Below are 19,045 nucleotides of genomic sequence, written 5' to 3' on the forward strand. Positions count from 1 at the left end.
CGACTGTGTATCTAATTCTTTAGAACAAAATGTTAGAGGCCTAGAAAAAACTCCAGATTTTCCCTGCCCCTCCCCTCACCGCTAACCTCTGGCAATTGATGGCAAGGCTACGTAGTCCAAATTAAGTTAATGGCTCTTAAATATTTCCAAATGTAACTAATAAATCGTATGCAGGAACTCATTGGGCCTTACTGGTCTCTTCGAGCTGCTCTAGGCCCAGTATTGGAAACATGTATTCTGCTTGACAGATTACAATTTCTCCAGGAGCAAGGTGGATCCCTTGAAGCCATATTGCTACCTATTTTTGACCCGGATTTATCTCCGAGGAATGTGGCTATAATCGCTAGGAAAGTCGGTGCAACGTAAGTTTATTAGGAGAAAGGTAATACTAGTGAATTTGGCGTTTTCCCAAATTTTGTTACATGAATAATTTGCAAAGTGAGTAAATTATGCTCCAATAGAGTTTTATAGTTCTGTTGATGAAAGTGATAATAAAATGTCTACGATATTTATCGTTAACATTATTTGAATGTTGCTATCATTCTAGGAATTAGAGAGTAGAAAAATTTTCCATGCTTTAATTTAAACTCTTAAGAAGCACAGACATGAGACACTAACACGTGAAATTCTAGAAATATAAGACACAGGGTCGTTGGGGATACGATTCTTAAGAAAATATAAGTGTATTTGCCAACAAATATGGTACTTCAAAATAGGCAAGACAAATAAGTTTGGTCGGGTTAAATTTTTGAGAGTTGATGATGATAAGATAAGTAATGAGTTGGACAATGGGCATGTAGTAATGGTAAAACATTTTTTTTTCTTTTTTTTTTTAAATATAAAATGAAAAGAAAAACATTCAATTTTTTAGGTTGATGTGTCCCCTACGTGATTGGATGTTACCGAAATTGAAAGAAATTAAAATAAAAGTGGATACCTTTTTTCACATGTAGGACATCTACACGTGTTTAAAGTGTGTTTGAATGTACATGTGTCTGACACTGACACTTTGTTAAAATGCGCTTTCTAGGCTATACATATTCACCTAGAATTAGAGAGAAAAGATACCATTTGATCTCTTTCTTACTTTTTGTACTTCCAATAGAAAATAATTAAAAAGTTTTGGAAATACGCGGGATTTAGAAGTTTCAAGAGAAATGGATATCAAAAATGAGAGATAGAGTTGAATTTAAAAGCTTTAAATTTTTTTAATGGGTTTGCTTGTTACATCCTTTGTCTTTTTCTGATATGAATGTTTTAGGAGGTTAGTATACATGGTACTTTTTTCCCCTTTTGCTTTTGGCATTTAAATAGTTTTTAATTAATTTTAAATTATTTCGATCTTGATTTACAATATAGTTCATTAGATTTCTTAACTTGTTTGATTTTGATAACCAAGTTGACATCTTTTATTCACTATCTAAACTGTGGGGTTTATATACTCATTGGGTTTACTATTAAGCAGGCTTGGTTTTGAATTGGTCATAGTGCTTGTATGTCTAGATCTTCATATTTCTATAATGTTTTCATTAGTCAAAGGCTTTTACAAAGTTGTTAGTTGGATATGGGTTGAAGACTACCAATAAAATTAACCAGTCACATCTGTCCAAAGGTTGAGACTTACAGATTTGGGAACTATAGTTTGGTCCAGTTAAGTGTAACTTATCCATTTCTTTTCTTTCTTTTTTTTTTGGGGTGGGGGGGAATAAATTGGCTACTAGGTTATATTTTGCACGATCTTTTTACAGTCAATGCTTTATGTCTCCTCAGCTGACCCATAAAGTATTAATTTGTTTAATGATGATGATACTAATTGAAATTTACCAGTCACGCAAAAAAATAGTAATAATCAATAAATAAATAAATAAAATAAAGTATGGGAACTAATACTAAGCAATGTAATAATCTATTGAGTACTGGTGTAGCAGGATTTAATGGTTATGGATTAATGCAAAATTCAAGTGCTGAGGATGAAATATTTGAATTCTGCCGAACTCATGGATTCCCTTTGCCCATAGTTTGTATTTCATTTCAGATTATTCATTTTAACCTTTTCATTTGTGTCGTTTCTGATATGTCTTTTGTAACTGTTATTTACAGCTTACATGTGTAATTTATATTGCCCAATTATATTATTAAACTCATTTTTTCTTTTTTTTTTTGGATTAGACTTCGAGAGATTGGATAAGAAGATCAATCAGAAAGAAGAGTTTTTGTATCTTCTCCCCCCCCCAAAAAAAAAAAAAGTCAAATAGTTTACCAGTGGCAAAATCGTACTTTCACTTGAGACATCTTGAAAAATTCTGAAAAAAGGAAGGAATATCCCAAATTTAACAAATTGCGACTTTTGCAGGACCTTGAACAACCTCTATTTTTAGTGATTAGTATTGACCTAACCATTATAATATGAGTTGCCCTTGAGAATAATGAAGGGTGGTAGAGAAAATGAGTTCAACTTTTGACCACGTGTAACTTATATTTAATATTTTACGAGTTTTCTTGAGAACCAAATGTAGTATTATTTTATGAGATTAATCGAGGTCCATGCAAGTTGATTTGTTAAGGTTAAATAACGGATATCATAAAAAAGTGATTAATGTTGACCTAAAGATTTTTGTGTGGTTAGTGTGCCAAACAGGAACGAACGGCGATAAGGAGCAGAGAAACTCAAAACGTCTGAATGAAGTTGACACCACCATGAACTGCAATTCAGGTACGGCTTCTCTAGTTAAACAGATGGCAGCTCCTCATTGTGGGGGGGGAATACATATCTTTATTTTGAATACAAATTTGTCTTGTCATCGTACAACACTGGATTCTTCTTGTTCTTTCCATTAAATATGTGGATTGTGGACATTTCAGAAACTGCTGCTCTCTGTCTTTTTATGGAATCAAAGAAAAGGTTGCTATCAGTAAAAAGGTACGTCTTCTTTGAGTAGAACAGAAAGATGGTACACTTTGAAATGGTTAGTGAACTACATATGAACTTGTCAAAATGGTTGTGTTGGTTTATTAGTTGGGAAGAATCTTTTAGCTTTTGGGAAAGTTGAGCATATCTATAAGGAATAAAAATGTATTCAAAGGTTTGAATACATTTGGATAATGGATGGGATAGATGATGATGTCTCCGTCATAATCGAAATTATTAAACTTTGGATTGGGAAAGGGCTGCAATGTTGATCGAGTTTTAGATAGGGTTGGGATTTTTTAAAAAAATAATAATAATAATAATTGATTTAAAGAATACGACTTATTTTGTTAGGATTAATATTTATTTTGTAAAAATTTTCAATTTTCTAGGATGGTGTTTGTTTGATCAGTCATGTCTTTCATCTAATGAAAAATTTGTCCAATCTATTGACCGAATTATTATGGTTGAGCCTTGCTCGATCAATTACTTATTATTGAATTTTTTCACCCTTTCAAAACAAAAGGAATAGGAGGTAAATTTTTTGTGTTTATCTTATCAGTTATATATTCTATAACTATATAATTATGGGCAAATGACGGGAATTGAACCCGTGCATGGTGGAATCACAATCCACTGCCTTGGTTCACTTGGCTACATCTATCCCCTACCCTAATTAAGTAGAAATTAGAAATGGAAAAAAAAAAAAGTTATGTAAAATTTCTTAATAATAGTCTTTAACTTATAGGTTTAAGTAATGGTAACCACCTACTTAAAATTCAATTACCTTCTAGCCTACAAAACAAGTAAAGCTAGTAACGTTTAGCTGTGCACAAATTGGTCTAGACACATATGATGCACACCTATGTATATTTGACCATAACAAGAGATTTGAACCTATAGCCTACGAAAGTAGCTATCATTAGCTTAATTTGTTGAGTAGTATTTGAGTTTTGTTGAGTTATATTAGAGTTAGTTGAAATTTTTTTAAAAAATATATATTTTACCAAAACATTTGATAGTTAAAAGAAGAACAAATTTTTTAATCCTTCTCACATAAGTTCAAGTAAATTTTAAAAATATGGAATTGGATGGGCTTTGACAGTGATTTAAATCTATTGTTTTTATTGTTTTTATTGTATAGCCAATTAGTAAATCCTAAGGCTTGTTTTAATATTATTTTGAAACGGGCCTCTTGCCCAGTTTCTTTTCCTCATTTCCTTTTTCTTCTTTGGTCCAATAACACAATAGGTAAGGCATAAGAGTGCAACAAAAGACCGAAAAATCGAAAATCAAACCAATCCAAATTAATCTATTAGTTTAGTTTGGTTTGGTTTGGTTTTTGTTTTTGTTTTTAAGTATAAATTGGACATTGGTTTGTATTTGAAGAAAACCAAAACGTATTGGTTTAGATCGAATTTTGGTTGGAAAAATCAATCAAAACCAAATCGAATCGAACCAAGGATATATATATACTCTTGAAAATAAACTCTAACATTAGGTATCTCTTAGTGTTTCAATTATTATGGTGCATATATATTTATTGTTTAGAAAAAAAGATCAATTATTGTGGAGTTATTTATTTATTTATTTATTTATTTAGAAACTACCCAAAAAAATGAAAACTTTCAATTTCAATCTATAAAAAAAGAAATAAACCCAATTTTGATTTAATATTAGCAAAAATGACCAATTGAAAAAAATGGACGTAAAAATTAATATTTGAAAAAAAATGTCAAAATTTGAGAATCAAACTAATAATAAACCGAACCAAATAAAAATCAATCTATTGATTTTGTTCTTTATTGGACAAAAGCTTGGATCTCTTCTTTATAAAACCGATTGGTTTGGTTTGGTTTTGTTTTTGGTTGACTCTAAAATTTGACAAAACTGAATCGACTATCCTCCAAGTAAGGTACATTACTTAATTCGAGGAGAAGTATTACGTATTATCCAGTCAGGTGACCAAAAAGCAATGAACATCGAGAAAGCCTTCTCAGCGAAAGCCTCTTTATCAAAGCAATGAACAACTTTAAAAAATCTTTTAAGTAGTTGCAAATATAGCAATCAGGTCCAAAGTATTAATAGTATATCATAATACAAACAAAACTTAGATTAAGCTTTCAGAGTCTATTAGTAATAGATCATGTCGTTGGTAGGAGTCTATCACTTGTAGACTCTATTATATTTGTAATTATTTAAAAATATTGTTATACACCTAATTATTATCCTTAAAAGTATTGTCCAATGTAATTACTCAAATCATTTTAAGTCACAAATGCTACATGTGCACGAGTGGAACTTCTCAAATTACAAGTTCAGAAAATATCTTCTTTCTTCTAAAGCAAGCATTTAGCTACCAATGAGGGGGAAGGGGAAAAAAAGTCATATATTACAAAATTCTAGGTAAAAAATCATATATTAGAAGATTCTAGGAAGATTATAGAAAAATTAGATATAGAGGTCAAGTTAGGGTTGGCAACGAGGTGGAGGGTTGGGGATGTACCCTCTGTTCCCGTTCCTGTTTCCGTGGGGATTTGTAGTCTCTGTCCTCACCTCATTCCTCGTTTTGAGGAGTTGGGGTCGGGATTATGGAATCCCCATTCGAGGATCGTCCTTGCGAAGAAAAAATTCTTGTTTATATGTTTATTTTTAATTATTTATTTATGTAAAACCGATTAAGATTTGGTTTTATAAAGAAATTGTAAATATTTTAGATAATAAATTAACATTATTATTGTTTTATTTGTTTAAATTAATTATTAAAGAATATATTTTTTTATTGTAAATTTAATGTAAAGTTAGAAGTTGATTATATTTTTAAATAAAATTTATTTTTAAAAAACTATTGTTATAGGTCGGGATTTTTGTCAACCCTAAGGGTTAAGGGTGCCTTTCGAGAGTTCACAAGTTCGAGTTGGAGTGCAATTGGATTGACTACTTTAAATGAGGACTTTACCCTTAGTAATAGGTTGTTAGATTGAGACGATGTGATAAACAGTCATCCACGGAGACCTTAAACCTTCATATAGTCTTGACATTGGTGTTGGAAAAGGAATAGGATGTCGTCAACAAGCAAAAGGTCGAAGTTAGTATCAACAACAGATTTTCTTATGGGATAGCTCATGATGTTCATATCGATATATTATGTCGTTATGTTGTGCTCACCGAAGTAGGTATTGTCATCTGATCATTCATTGGTTTATTGGGACAAATGAAGGGCAATGACACAAAATGTATGACACAACGTAAATATTTCTTCATATTCAGGTAAAACTTATCAAATGCTTACTCTTGATTAAATATAGAAACAAACTCTTCATTTAAGGTACACAACCTAATCATTGTTTAACTGTGACACCATTTCATTCTCGATATCAACATAAACGTTTGAGTTTGTTGACAAAGTCACCGCATCAATGAAAGATCTCTCTTGTAGGTTGACTTGGATCGAGACTCTTCAACTCAACCTCAATTCCAACTTGTTCACTCGATAAATTAAGATGGGTATTATTTTCTCATTCTGTGTCCATTTTATTCATTCATGACACCATCAAATAATTTGTTTCTAACTAGAGCTTCTTTGATAAGCCTTAGTTGACAACCAATAAACATGCCATTCTCAAAAACATTTTCAAGCTCAAATACAAAGATATTTTGGCATCTCTTCTCAAGCATAGACTTCATATTTAAGTCATTGCCAAAGACTCTCAAATGCCAATGCCCACTCTTACAACGTTTTATGTTTTCCTATAAATTTTTTTTCCATCCTTGTTGAACGAATAAGAAAATAAGATGAAAAGTATAAAAGCTTGAAATTTAAAGCACATGACATTTCTAAAAGGTCGGCAAGAAAATTAGGTTTCTTATAATATTTTTTATTTTATTCCTTTCAATATTCTAAAAATATTTTTATCTAATTAAAAATTCAATCGTTTTTTCCCCTAAATGTATTGGTATTTTCCCCTTTTTTTTAAATAATTGGTTCTTACAGATGAACTAATTATTTATTACATCATGGCTAATTCAACGCACAATTTAGTGATTAAAGACACTAATTATTCATCCTATCCTACTATTGTTGAATTTATAAAGTTTATTTATTACAAGTGAATTGATAATGATGCATACAAAATCAATTAAATTAATTTAAATAATGGATGGATAATTATGAATTCTTCTCAACTTGGTTTTTTTTCTTTCCTTTTCCTATTAAATTAGTACATATTGAAATTTTACAAAATAGGCAAGAGAGAGATTATAAGGGCAGCCATGAAGAGTTAGCAGCCAGAAATTGAGGTTAGAATATTGAACAATTTGAATATAAAGATTGGTTAGATTCAGGTGCCAACTCTTACATAATCCAAAAGTTTAATATTAATAATGTTGACATGGCAATCAATGCCAAATAGATAGATACAGATTTCCAAACACACCCTTCCATAATTCATCAAACCAAACCACATTCTCTCTCATTTATTTTCAATTAATCAATTAAAATGTGTATAAAAAAAATTGTATAAAATTAAAATATATGGCCCATAGAATTAATTAATTATTAAATAATAAGATATTGCACCTCAATAAGAGAAAAATGTCCTTAAATTTTGAATCTAGTTTTTATTTGATTCTTAGGTTTAAAATGTTATATTTCTAATCGTTAAGTTGTGAATTTGGTTTTCATTTTAGTCTTTTAACTTTTAAAATGCTTTTTTGATATCTGTTAGTGTACAAATTAGTTCACACCTCGACTAATCTCACAGATAATGATATTAAATGATAAGTAGATGACCACTATGGATAGAATCCTTGACCTTCTAACCTTTCATCTAAGTCATGTCTTTTATTAATCACTAGGTCAATCTACATGATGGTCCAGGTTTCATGAATTTTATTTCAATTTGGATCAATTTTACACTTTTAATCTCATTTTTCATATTTAGTGATAATGACTAATAGTTAATTTAAAAGAATTATAATTAATTAATTAAGTTTTATTCATTATCATTTTTAGTGATAAGATTTTTTAAAAAATAAATAAATAAACCTCTCTTTCTTATAATATTTTTTTGGTTAATATTGCGGGTTAATGATTCTCCCTTTGTTGCTTTCACGTTTTTGTCTTGATTAAATAAAATAATTTGTATATGAAATTTCTATTTGAATGGTTACTCTATTTATATCTATACTTACTATATTATAAGGGGTAAAATAGAAAGAATCTTTGGCTTCCTATTTGTTCTTACTTCTTTTCAAAATTTCTTTTTTGCCCTTTTGCCCTTATTTTCATTTTTCCGCTTCACTCACAATTTTTTTAAACCCTCACTTTTTGCTTTTTAAAAGTCTCTTGCCCTTCCATTCTAAACCTTTAAACCTCTTCCATTTGAAAACATTTCAGGATAACTAATTCTTTATAACATGATGAAAAATTTGTATGAATGAAGACTTTCATAAAATTAGTTTGTTGAACGGTGATTTTTCTTAAAAATTATCGGATACTAATAATGATGTTCAAGATTTTTAAAAGATTAGTGGTCGTTTTATTCAATTTCATAATTTTGATTTTTTTTTTTTTTTTATGATTGGCATGGATGAATGGTTGACCGAGGATTCGATGGATTCACGTATGATTCATCCATTACCATGATTAATTCAAATTTTATTACTCTACCAATACATCTCAGATTTTTGCGGGTTTTAGAATTTGTGTGAATTGAAAATTTTCGTGGAGTTAATTTTTTTGCAAAATAAATCGATAACAAATCATCGAAATTTGTGATCGAGTTACGAAGATTAGGTTGGGATTTGATTTGATTGAGTTATATTTATTGAAATGTAGATTTTTAATAAGAATTTTTTTTTTAGATTAAACTTTTATATTTTTGCTTAAATCTTTGATGCATTTATAAGTAGTTATGTTTGAGAATATTTTGCTTTTTCCCTTTTATACCATGACATTTTTCTATCCGTTTATAATAATAATATGTAGATTTCTATTTTGTATCTTGGTTATAAATATATGTTACTCCTCATTGATATTTATGCAATCCCCGAAGTTCTCGTTCTAATGCTTAAAAAGTTACAATTATTTTTTCTTTTTATGATATTTTGATATACAATTTTGTGAATTCTTTATTCCGATTTTGAGTTTTTGTGACATATGTTTGTTCATCCTCATTTGTAGTTTTTGGTATATTATTAAGCAAAGGCGCTATTGTTATTGATACGTTTTGTTGCTTTTTAATTACAATATGAAATAAATTTATTTTCAATTGATATTCATATTATAAAGGGAAAAAAAAAAAAAGAAAAAAATTGGTACAGATGATGGAGAAAATCATTGGGATGAAGAAGAAATAAAGAGAATGGGAGTGTTAGCTCTAAAAAAAAAATTATTATTCCTAGCTTAATTTGGGCTCGTTATCGAATTTTACGTGTTTATTTCCCTATTTTGTAGGTACCGAGCGATCAAGAGGTAGAATTAATTATTTGGTGAAGAACAAGGTTAATTTGAAGCAATTTGGAGTTGATTTGAACATCCGGACTTCAAAGAAGTTGAAATTACCAATATGCCATCGAGTTCTACCGAGTATGACAACCATTGAGTATCATTGAGTGTCATCGAGTAAAAGGCTGTCGAGTAATCATGAAAATGCTACCGAATAAATGAGCGTGAGTTTCTGACAGAATGCTCAACGTTGCAACACTGTTCCAAGCGTCACGACGCTTCAATTATTCAATGTCGTCACCGTTGCAACGTTTCCCTGACGCTCGTGACCTTTCCTGTCAAGCGTTGCAACGTTGTTTCTAGCTTGCAACGTTGCAATGATTTCTATAAATACTCCTCTTCGGTCCTAGGTCAAAACAAGCTGAACTTTGGAGGCCGAAGTAAGACCTCAATCTTCTTCCTTTCCCTTTAGATTTTAGTATCATTAGGTTAGTTTTTATTTTATTTTTCAGATTATGGACGTGTTTTGGATTGTATCCCATCGATTTGTCTATGAATCAATGAGGTAATCTTTCGTTTAGTTCTTGGATCAAACATTCTTGTATTTTGATGAGTTTTCTATTCAATTTTGTGCTTTAGATTAGAATTATGTTTTTCTTTGAATCTCGCATGATTTAGATTTGCTTTTGTGTGTTGGATTGACGTCCCTATCACGAACGCATATCTTAGCTAGTTAAATTCAAGCTCACACCTATCTTTGAAATCGTCCATGGTTTGAATTTACGTTTGTAGCATTGATTAGATGAGCATACTTAGGTGTATAGGCTGACCTTGAATCTTTGCATCACACATTTAATCTATATTTAAAGAATAAACTGATTACTTGAACATGACTTTCCTGACACTTAATCAACATAGTTGAATCATTGTTCTTAATGCATGTGTTTCTAATTCTTTATGCTGAGAACCCAATTGCATCTTGAGAGCATGTAGGTTAGTTGAGGCACGATTTTTCCAGTCTTAATTACGAATTGGGACGTTCGATTAGTTCGGATTAATTGATTGTCGACCTTTGTAGAGTTTAGTTAATTTGCATCGATTGGGTAGTTATGCATGCATAATTTGAATACATGGTATTTTAACAGAAAATTATATTGAATGGCTACTTGATTCGAGAACTAGATGAGTCCATTATCGTTTCATATATCCCTTGCAAATTCCTTTTCTTGCATGTTTTCAATTTTGAAACCAAAATCCAAAAATTCATTTTTACTGGTTTACCACGGTCAAATCTAATCTCAAAACAAATTAATTCTTCGTTTCTCTGTGGTTCGACCCCGTACTTACCACTGTTGCTACGTTTTAGTAGTAATAGGAGTAGTTCAATGATTTTATAAATTTTCTTTTACTTTGGTTTGGAGTCGAATTAATGACATCGATTCTCGGATGGAACAGTATAAAAGAGATATTGGAGAAAATAGGGAATAGTGAAGAATGAATGAGGAATGGATAGAAATAGAGAGTTTAAAAATTCATTTTATTTCATTCTTAATTTTAAAAATATAATCATATATTGGTTCTTCATTCTCATAATCTCATGATTTTTGGGTATTTATTAACAAAATTAAATATTATTATTCAATCATGAACAAAATCCATCATAATATTTTAACGTATCTGTAAATTTGGTAATCATCTATTGGTATATTGTATAGTTAAATCAAAATTAAATATTATTATTCATTCATGAACAAGTTCATATTTATTAATATATTATTATTCAAAATTAAATATTATTTTTTAATCTTAATCATTTTTAGATTCCAAGCCATTGAAATTAAAAAAAATAGATTTTAATTATATGAAGATTTATTTGATTACGAAAATTCAATCGTTGAACTTGAAAATTCATTAATTCATTAATTAATTTATTTTAGATTTCTAGCCATTGAAGTTAAAGTGTTTTTTTTTTCAATAGTCATCCTTGAGAATTATTAATTTATTTAATGTTATTATTTTGACCCAAAATCTTTCATTTGTATCGGGTTTTTTTTTTTTTTTTAAAGATTTCTAACCACAAAGATTATTATTATTTTGTTATATTTTAATTAGATGGAGATTTATTTGATTATGAAAAGTCAACAAACAACTAAATTCATTAATTTATTTTACTCCATGTTTTAGTAATGTTGTTATTTCAATTCTGAATATTTTTTAATTTTGTTCAATTTTTTGTATTTCATTTTTTATTTTTCAAATTTTCATTGTGTTCTAATAATTGTTTTAATTTCTTATCTATTTTTTTATTCGATAATATGAGTTTTCTTATATTTGTTTTCACAACATAAATTTAAATATAAATTTATAAATATGTTAAAATATTTTTAAATTTTATTAAATTAATAAAATAGAACAACCTTATAATTTTATTCATTTAGGGATTATATTATTTGTATAATTTAGAATTTTGGACACATATATCAAATGGTTATAGTAGACAATTTAAATAAAATACAATGGAAAAAGAAAGATTTTGATGGGAGCTCAAGGTTTTATAAAAATAACTAAATAACCGACAAATATTTTTCCCCTTTTGATTTAAAAATTTTCCTTAAACAAAAATGTTCATTTAAAAAATTATATAAAAATTTAGCTTTTATGTGTTTTTCTTTCCCTTAAAGTCACTATCTTCTTACAACTATAAAATAATTACTTCATGAAATAATAATTAAGATAGGTTATTATGTCATTTTTATATCAATTTTATTTCACAAACTTTATTTGCATCATATTTTAATTTTAATCATCTATACACACGTATATATATTTCTTTTATGATTTTAAATTTCATATAAACTATTTAAATTTTAAGTTCAACTATAAATATAATCATTCAAAAAATTTATTTGCCTTAAAAAATTGTCTAAAAAAAATCAACAACATTAAAAATATCTCATCAATTATCAATAACATAAAAACAAGAAATATATAATTTTATACGTTAATTTAAAATTACTTCTTTTCATATCAAATATTTACTAATTAAACTCATGGAATATTGGATCACAATTTGATATTAAAAAAACTATTAAATTACAAATTGAAATTTATTCTAAACATTTAAGTGAAAAGAATTTTAAGCCACGTGTCTCCGAAATAATTCTTAAAAAAAAAATGGCCATTTAAGGAAAATTTTATTGAATTTTCTAATCAAACAAAATAAAAAAATCCATGAAAGTTCAAATTTAAGTTTATTATTATATACATGTATTTTAAAAATTAAATATCTGTGTATATATACGTATTTGGGCAGTAGAGCCACAGTTTTGTTTAAATGGTTAAATAATTCCCAAAGATTAACATGTTGATCATATAACTTTGTACCCATTATTTTCATTCTTCATTATTCAGTTTTCTATTCTCTTCTCTCTCTCTCTCTCTCTCTCCTCTTCATAGTTTTGCAGAAGATATAACTGTTTTTCTAGAGAGAGAAAGAGAGCCCAAAAAAATGGAGAATAATATAAGCATGGTGGAGGCAAAACTTCCTCCTGGTTTTAGGTTTCATCCCAGAGATGAAGAATTGGTTTGTGATTATTTGATGAAGAAAATTGGTTCTGTTTCTGATTCTTCTTCTCTCTTGATTGAAGTTGACCTCAATAAGTGTGAGCCTTGGGATATTCCAAGTAAGTTTTTTGTTTTTTGTTTTTTTTTTTTCCCTTCTTCTTCTTGGAGTTTCTGAAACCCATAAACTATAATTTAGAGAGAGCGTTTATTAAATTAAAAACAAGGTTTTAATTTAATTTAAGGGTAGCTTGATTCATCTACTTGTGATTTTATTATGTTTGAATTTGAATTTTGAAATCGTTGTTGATAAAACTAAAGTTGTATAGTTTGGAAGATTGGTGATTCGTTTTGATTACGAATATGAATATAGTACTCTCGATTTCAAGGGTAGAGGTTGTTCGATTTTTCCATGCTAGAAAAAAAGTGATATGTTTTAACGGTTAGTTTTGAGTTTTTGAAAGCTTTCTATTGGTTCAATTTCATACCGAGTTTTTTTATGAACATAAGCTCAATTATGTTATGTTTTTTCAATTGAGAGACGATAGATTTGAATCTTTTAATTCCTCACGTTGTCGTAACTTGTCTTAAAGGATGAAAGTAAAAATGGTTTTTTATTACAGTAATTTTGTTGTTTTTCAAGTGATGTTTGTTTTTTTTTTACTTGTGTGCTGGTTGATGTTGGGCTGCTTATAAATGGGCTAAAATAGTAATTTGCCAATTTCTTTATAAATAATATCACTAGAAATTGAGATATTTCCATTTTGAAAAGTATTAAAAAAAAATGAACAAATTGAAAAGTATTTATCCGGGAAATGCCATTACGTCAACCTCTTACTCATAAGTCTCTCCTAAATAACTCTTTTTTCCCTTTTCAAAATATAAGGACCACGTATATATATCCTATTTTCAAATATAGCAAAATGAACCATAATTTTTATAAATATAGTAAAATTTTACTGGTGTTAGATAATGATAAACTACTGTTTGTATTTATGGTCTATCCTAGATATACGGTGATATTTTGCTATTATTTATAAATATTTTCAATAGTTTTGTCATTCAAAATAATTTTTCTATATAATAATAATAATAATAGTAATAATATTTCCAATCTCTCGAAATTTGAAAAATATAAATGGTAGGTTTTATTATCAGTATTAGTTAATTTCATTGAATAAAATATCTGTCTTATTTATATGAAAATAAAATTTTATATTTCCACATCAATGTACTTAAAGTGATGAAATATATATTATGTATGTGCTAAAAAAATCTCATAACTTTCAATTTTTTTTTAATAGAAAAATTACAATATCTATTTTCTTATGATTGAATTATTTAAGAGTATGACGACATAGTCGATATAATAATATTAAGCACTAAAATACTCTTTAATTTGCGTACGTATGTATCTACATCTAATAATAAATATGTATATATACTACAAATTAAATATACAAACATATCTCTATTTCTCTATATATTTATATCTCATATAAACAATATGCTGAATAATTCAAAACTTACCAAATTCACAAGTTCTTGTAGCTGAAATAGACTTTTTTGGCAGATTCTCATCCCATAATAATAATAATAATAAGTTTTTTTTTAAAAAAAAAAAAAAAAAAGTGAGAGTGACTGCTAGCTACAAGCCAACAAATTCCAACCCCTAAATATCAAGTTGTTCTTTGTTCCCACCCAATAGCAGCCCTCAAAATATGTACACAATTTAAAGCATATTTAAAAAAACTATTTATAATTTAGAAAAACCCATAATTTTCTTTTCTTTATTTTTTTTTCTCTCTCTTTTATTTCTCCCACTAATTTAATCTTGTATCCTTACCAAATCCAATAAGGGTTGTCATTTTCATGCCTTTCTACCTTTGAAGATTGTTGAATAGGAATCTTTTAACTTGGTTTTCACCTTGAATTTGTAATTTTCAATAATTATTTTAATGGTGATTGATATTGACACTTGAACTACACACAATTAAGATATGGTTCAACCATGATGACTCATCACCCGAAAATTCTTTCTATGGCTAACTATCTATATGTCTTTTTCATCCATATTTAACCAATCAAAATATATATCTATAGAAAAAATACTTTAATGCGTATTTCATACTGTATTTATCTTTATACAACTCACCTAATAATCCAATCTCAGCTTGCTACGTGACAAGTTCTGTTTATATATATATATATATATATATATATATATATATATATATTTTGTTGATATAAGTTTTTATAAAATGGTAACGAAGCAGGATTATTTATTTATTTATTTTTAACAAGTAGAAAAGGATAGGAGATTTAAGTTTTTAGGTGATATATATATATTCAAGTATTTTTTTTAATAAAAAAAATTAATTATTTTACTATAAATTTTGTATCGGATTAGATGTATTTTTCCTTTGACTTATTGCATTTTCTAAAAAATAGTTATTCCAAGACTTTAAAATGGAATTATCGTTTAGGTCAAAAAATTTTAGGTAGTAGATAGGAAATTTAATACTTGATTTTTTTTTAAAGCCAAATTGAATCCAACCCTATTGAAATTAATTTAATAATTTATCTCTCACGATTATAGTTATGTTTCAATTTATAGGGTAATTTATCAGTATTGTTTTTTAAACAAGTCTAGAAAACCCTATTTTCTAGTGTTGGTTAGATATGATAAGGGTATAAATAAACATTTACGTCATGTTGGTAACTATTTAGTTTTCAAAATTAAACATAGTTCCTCTCCATTCTTATAATTATTTTTATATTTATTAAATAAAAAGGTTGAATTCGTAGTCAAATTCAAAAAATAAAAACAAGTTTTTTAAAACTTATTTTTGAAAATAATGGTAGAAAGTAAATAACAAAGCAAGAGATTTAGAGTTGGAAATAATGTTTTTAAAAGTGTTTCTAAAAAACAACCCAAAATTTCAAAAAAGAAAAAAAAAGTAGGCCTTGTTTCATAGTCATTTGTTGTTGTTTCTTGTTTTCCTAATTTAAATTTTAGCCTATAAACACTCATCTCACCTTTAAAAAGTTTTACTTTATTATCTACATTTTGTCATTTAAAAAAAAAATCGAGCCAAATTTGAAAAACAAGGAAAAAAATAACAGTATTAATTATATATATATATGTGTGTGTGTGTGTGTGTGTGTGTATATATATATAGATACACACATATAATTGGCTAAGAATTCAATTCTTACCTTCAAGAAAATGCAAATCAAACTAAGAGAAAATATGCTAAGTTTTCAAAAATAAAAAACAAAAAACAAAATTATTATCTGGCGAAATCGTAATTTTTAAAAATTTGTTTGTGTTTTGAAATTTTGCTAAGAATTGGATCTTATATTTGAGAAAGATGATAATCATTACGAGAAACTAAAAGGTCGATATAGACTTAATTTTTAAACTCCTTAAACAAAAAAAAACATCAATTAAAACTGAGCTCAAATCATAATAGATTAAAACTTGTATATAATAATAAATAAAAAGTTAAAGTGAGTTTAACTCAACGATTTTCATTTGAGAGGTAGAAGATTCGATTTATTTTTCCACCGTTGTTCCTACTAAAAAAGGTTTGACCTAGATGTTTAATTATTTATTTGGTATGTGAAATTTGTATAGGAGAAGCATGCGTGGGGGGAAAAGAGTGGTACTTCTTCAGCCAGCGGGACCGTAAGTACGCGACTGGGCTTAGAACAAACCGCGCCACGGCCTCAGGGTATTGGAAGGCCACTGGCAAGGACCGGCCCGTCTTTCACAAGGCCAATCAACTCGTTGGGATGAGGAAAACCCTTGTTTTCTACCAAGGAAGGGCCCCTAAAGGCCGAAAGACTGAGTGGGTTATGCATGAATTTCGTCTTGAGGGTCCATTTTCTCCTCTCAAAGATCCATCTCCAAAGGTATCAACAACAACTCTCTCTCTCTCTCTCTCGTTCTATTTATATACGATCTTGCCGGGCAAGTGTTTGTGGAAATACCTCTGTGAATTTGTTGAAGTTGTTTGTGTTATTGTTTTGATTAATATATTTACCTTGCTTAATCAACTCACTAGTGATGGGTTGGCTTTAAATGTTGTTCTGTAATAAATAACAAATTAATTGGACTTTGTATTTCCTTTTTTCTACCTTGCCCTCCAGATGTTTGTTAAAATGCCTGTGTGTGGGAATTTGTTGAGATTTTTTTTGTTTTGTTGAGTATATTACCCTCATCAATCAACTCCTTAGGATGGGTTAGCTTGAAATGCTGTTTTCCCCCCATAATAACAACAATAATAATTGTGGTCTATATTTCACTTTTTCTACCCTGCCCTCCCTGGGTTTGTTAAAATGCCCGTGTGTGAATTTGTCGAGGTTTTTCGTGTTATTGTTTTGTTGAGTATATTATCTTGGTTGATCAGCTCATTATGATGGGTTAACTTGAAATGTTTTTTTTTTTCTTTTTTCAAGAAAATAATATTAATAAATTAATTGTATTCTATACTTCGTTTTTCTACTTTGCCCATGCTTGTTAAAATGATTGTGCGTGTGAATTTGTCGAGATTTTTTGTATTGTTGTTTTGTTGAGTATATTACCTTTCTCAATCAACTTACTAATAACGATGGTTTAGCAACTTGAAATTTCTTGTTGATGATTCCAGATGTTTATCTACCTTACCGATTTTTCTGACCATTTAGCCATGTTTTGATTGTGATATTGGTAAAACTAGTGTGGGGTTGAATCTCTCTAATTTGGGTTTGAATTTTCTTCCTACAGTGTTTTAATCAGAAAGAGACTAATGCCAGTTTAATGGACGGAGAATACGGGTGTTAGATAAAATCTTTGTTCATCAGAAACTACCCTTCAAACATCTGGCTCTTAGTTTCCTAACAGTAACTTATTTTGTTTAATTTTTCTCTGCACGGTTTCAAAATCTACTGGCTTGACTTATAAATATGCATAAAATAGGGTGCAACCTGTATTTTGAAAATTTCCATATTAGTTGGTTTGTTTATCTTGCTCTGAAATCTTTGACTTTATAAATTCTCCATCACCATATAAGCCGATTTTGTCTTATTTGCCATGGGATGACTTTCTTTAGATATTTTAAAATAATGTTAGTAGCTGATGGAGAAAGATTTTCCTGTTCATGATAAAGCATTGCATCGAAAAGCCAATTAGTTTAAGTTTTAATAAACTGAATATATGACAGCAAATTCTCCAAGACTTTGAATCAAACACATTTTTCACTGTTCTTGTTTGTGCATGTGTCCATAGGAGGACTGGGTTCTGTGCAGATTGTTCTGTAAACACAAAGAAGTTACTGTCCAACCGAGCACAGGAAGCAGCAGTTGCTACAACGACATCGTTGCCTCATCGTCTCTCCCAGCTTTAATGGATTCATACATCAGTTTTGACCAAAATCCAAGTAGCCATTTAAATGAGTATGAGCAAGTGCCCTGCTTCTCCATTTTCTCTCAAAACCAAACCATCCCATCTCTCACAAACCTCATACAAATGGAGCCAAACACAGCCAATAACATCAAGAACTTTGGCTCCATGTTTGGAGGAATGCCAAATCCAAATTCAGGCACTTTTTCTTCAAATGTTGACCCTTTTGCTTGTGACTCAAAAGTACTTAAGGTTGTTCTAAATAACATTACTAAGATGGAAACAAATGGAAACTCCTTCATAGGGCAACCTAGCTTGGGAGAAGGCAGCTCTGACAGCTACTTATCTGAGGTTGGAGATGATATGGCCAGCTTATGGAACAGATGACCCAGAAGAAAAATGGAGAAATATTTAAAAAAAAAAAAATCAGAAGATTGTTGTAAAGAAAAATGATGATTGAGATTAAGAAGGATTATAGTTTTTTTTTTTTTTTTTTTTTAAATCCCAATTGTAAATTTTATTGCATACTTGGGGAACTTTTCAAAGCCTAATTCATGGTTGATGAAGTGTAACACTGATCAGTTGAGTACTCATGGACTCGATGTTTTATTTTTTATTTTTCTTAACTATACCAACAATCTATATCCTCCGCACTTAATCAGCATTTGATAGATTATCCAATGTTATTGTTTAGAAACCTAAAAAGAATTTTTTTTAATGGTAATTTGATTTATGGATTTTT

General features: G+C 28.8%; 2 protein-coding genes across 18 annotated transcripts in view; both read left to right on the plus strand.

Moving 5' to 3' along the window:
- LOC120087081 (protein RRNAD1) overlaps positions 1-9,936 on the plus strand; it is a 30,386-nt gene extending 20,450 nt beyond the window's left edge. For 5 of the 17 annotated variants that reach the window (XM_039043951.1, XM_039043949.1, XM_039043946.1 and 2 more), the window contains 5 exons: positions 175-362; positions 2,627-2,713; positions 2,863-2,920; positions 5,766-6,236; positions 6,348-6,582. In XM_039043951.1, coding sequence (XP_038899879.1) covers positions 175-362; positions 2,627-2,654 — 216 coding nt within the window. In that variant the 3' untranslated portion in view covers positions 2,655-2,713; positions 2,863-2,920; positions 5,766-6,236; positions 6,348-6,582. Of the gene's footprint in view, positions 1-174; positions 383-2,169; positions 2,714-2,862; positions 2,921-5,765; positions 6,237-6,347; positions 7,208-9,365 lie in introns of those variants that run through there. The other 12 variants (XM_039043941.1, XM_039043938.1, XM_039043937.1 and 9 more) reach the window with 12 other exon arrangements.
- A 2,765-nt stretch (positions 9,937-12,701) lies between these two features.
- On the plus strand, positions 12,702-18,932 carry LOC120086066 (NAC domain-containing protein 21/22-like). The gene is made up of 3 exons (XM_039042493.1): positions 12,702-13,039; positions 16,558-16,835; positions 18,190-18,932. Exons 1-3 carry the CDS (start codon positions 12,865-12,867, stop codon positions 18,688-18,690), a joined length of 954 nt encoding a protein of 317 aa, XP_038898421.1. The 5' UTR covers positions 12,702-12,864; the 3' UTR covers positions 18,691-18,932.
- Positions 18,933-19,045: the final 113 nt, after the last annotated feature.

Source organism: Benincasa hispida, chromosome 9, assembly GCF_009727055.1.
Source record: "Benincasa hispida cultivar B227 chromosome 9, ASM972705v1, whole genome shotgun sequence".
Taxonomy (NCBI): domain Eukaryota; kingdom Viridiplantae; phylum Streptophyta; class Magnoliopsida; order Cucurbitales; family Cucurbitaceae; genus Benincasa; species Benincasa hispida.

Coding starts and splice junctions, on each gene's coding strand:
- LOC120086066 (XM_039042493.1), top strand. CDS start 12,865: ATGGAGAATAATATAAGCATGGTGGAGGCAAAACTTCCTCCTGGTTTT. Junction 13,040..16,557: donor TGAGCCTTGGGATATTCCAA/GTAAGTTTTTTG, acceptor AAATTTGTATAG/GAGAAGCATGCGTGGGGGGA. Junction 16,836..18,189: donor TCAAAGATCCATCTCCAAAG/GTATCAACAACA, acceptor ATGTGTCCATAG/GAGGACTGGGTTCTGTGCAG.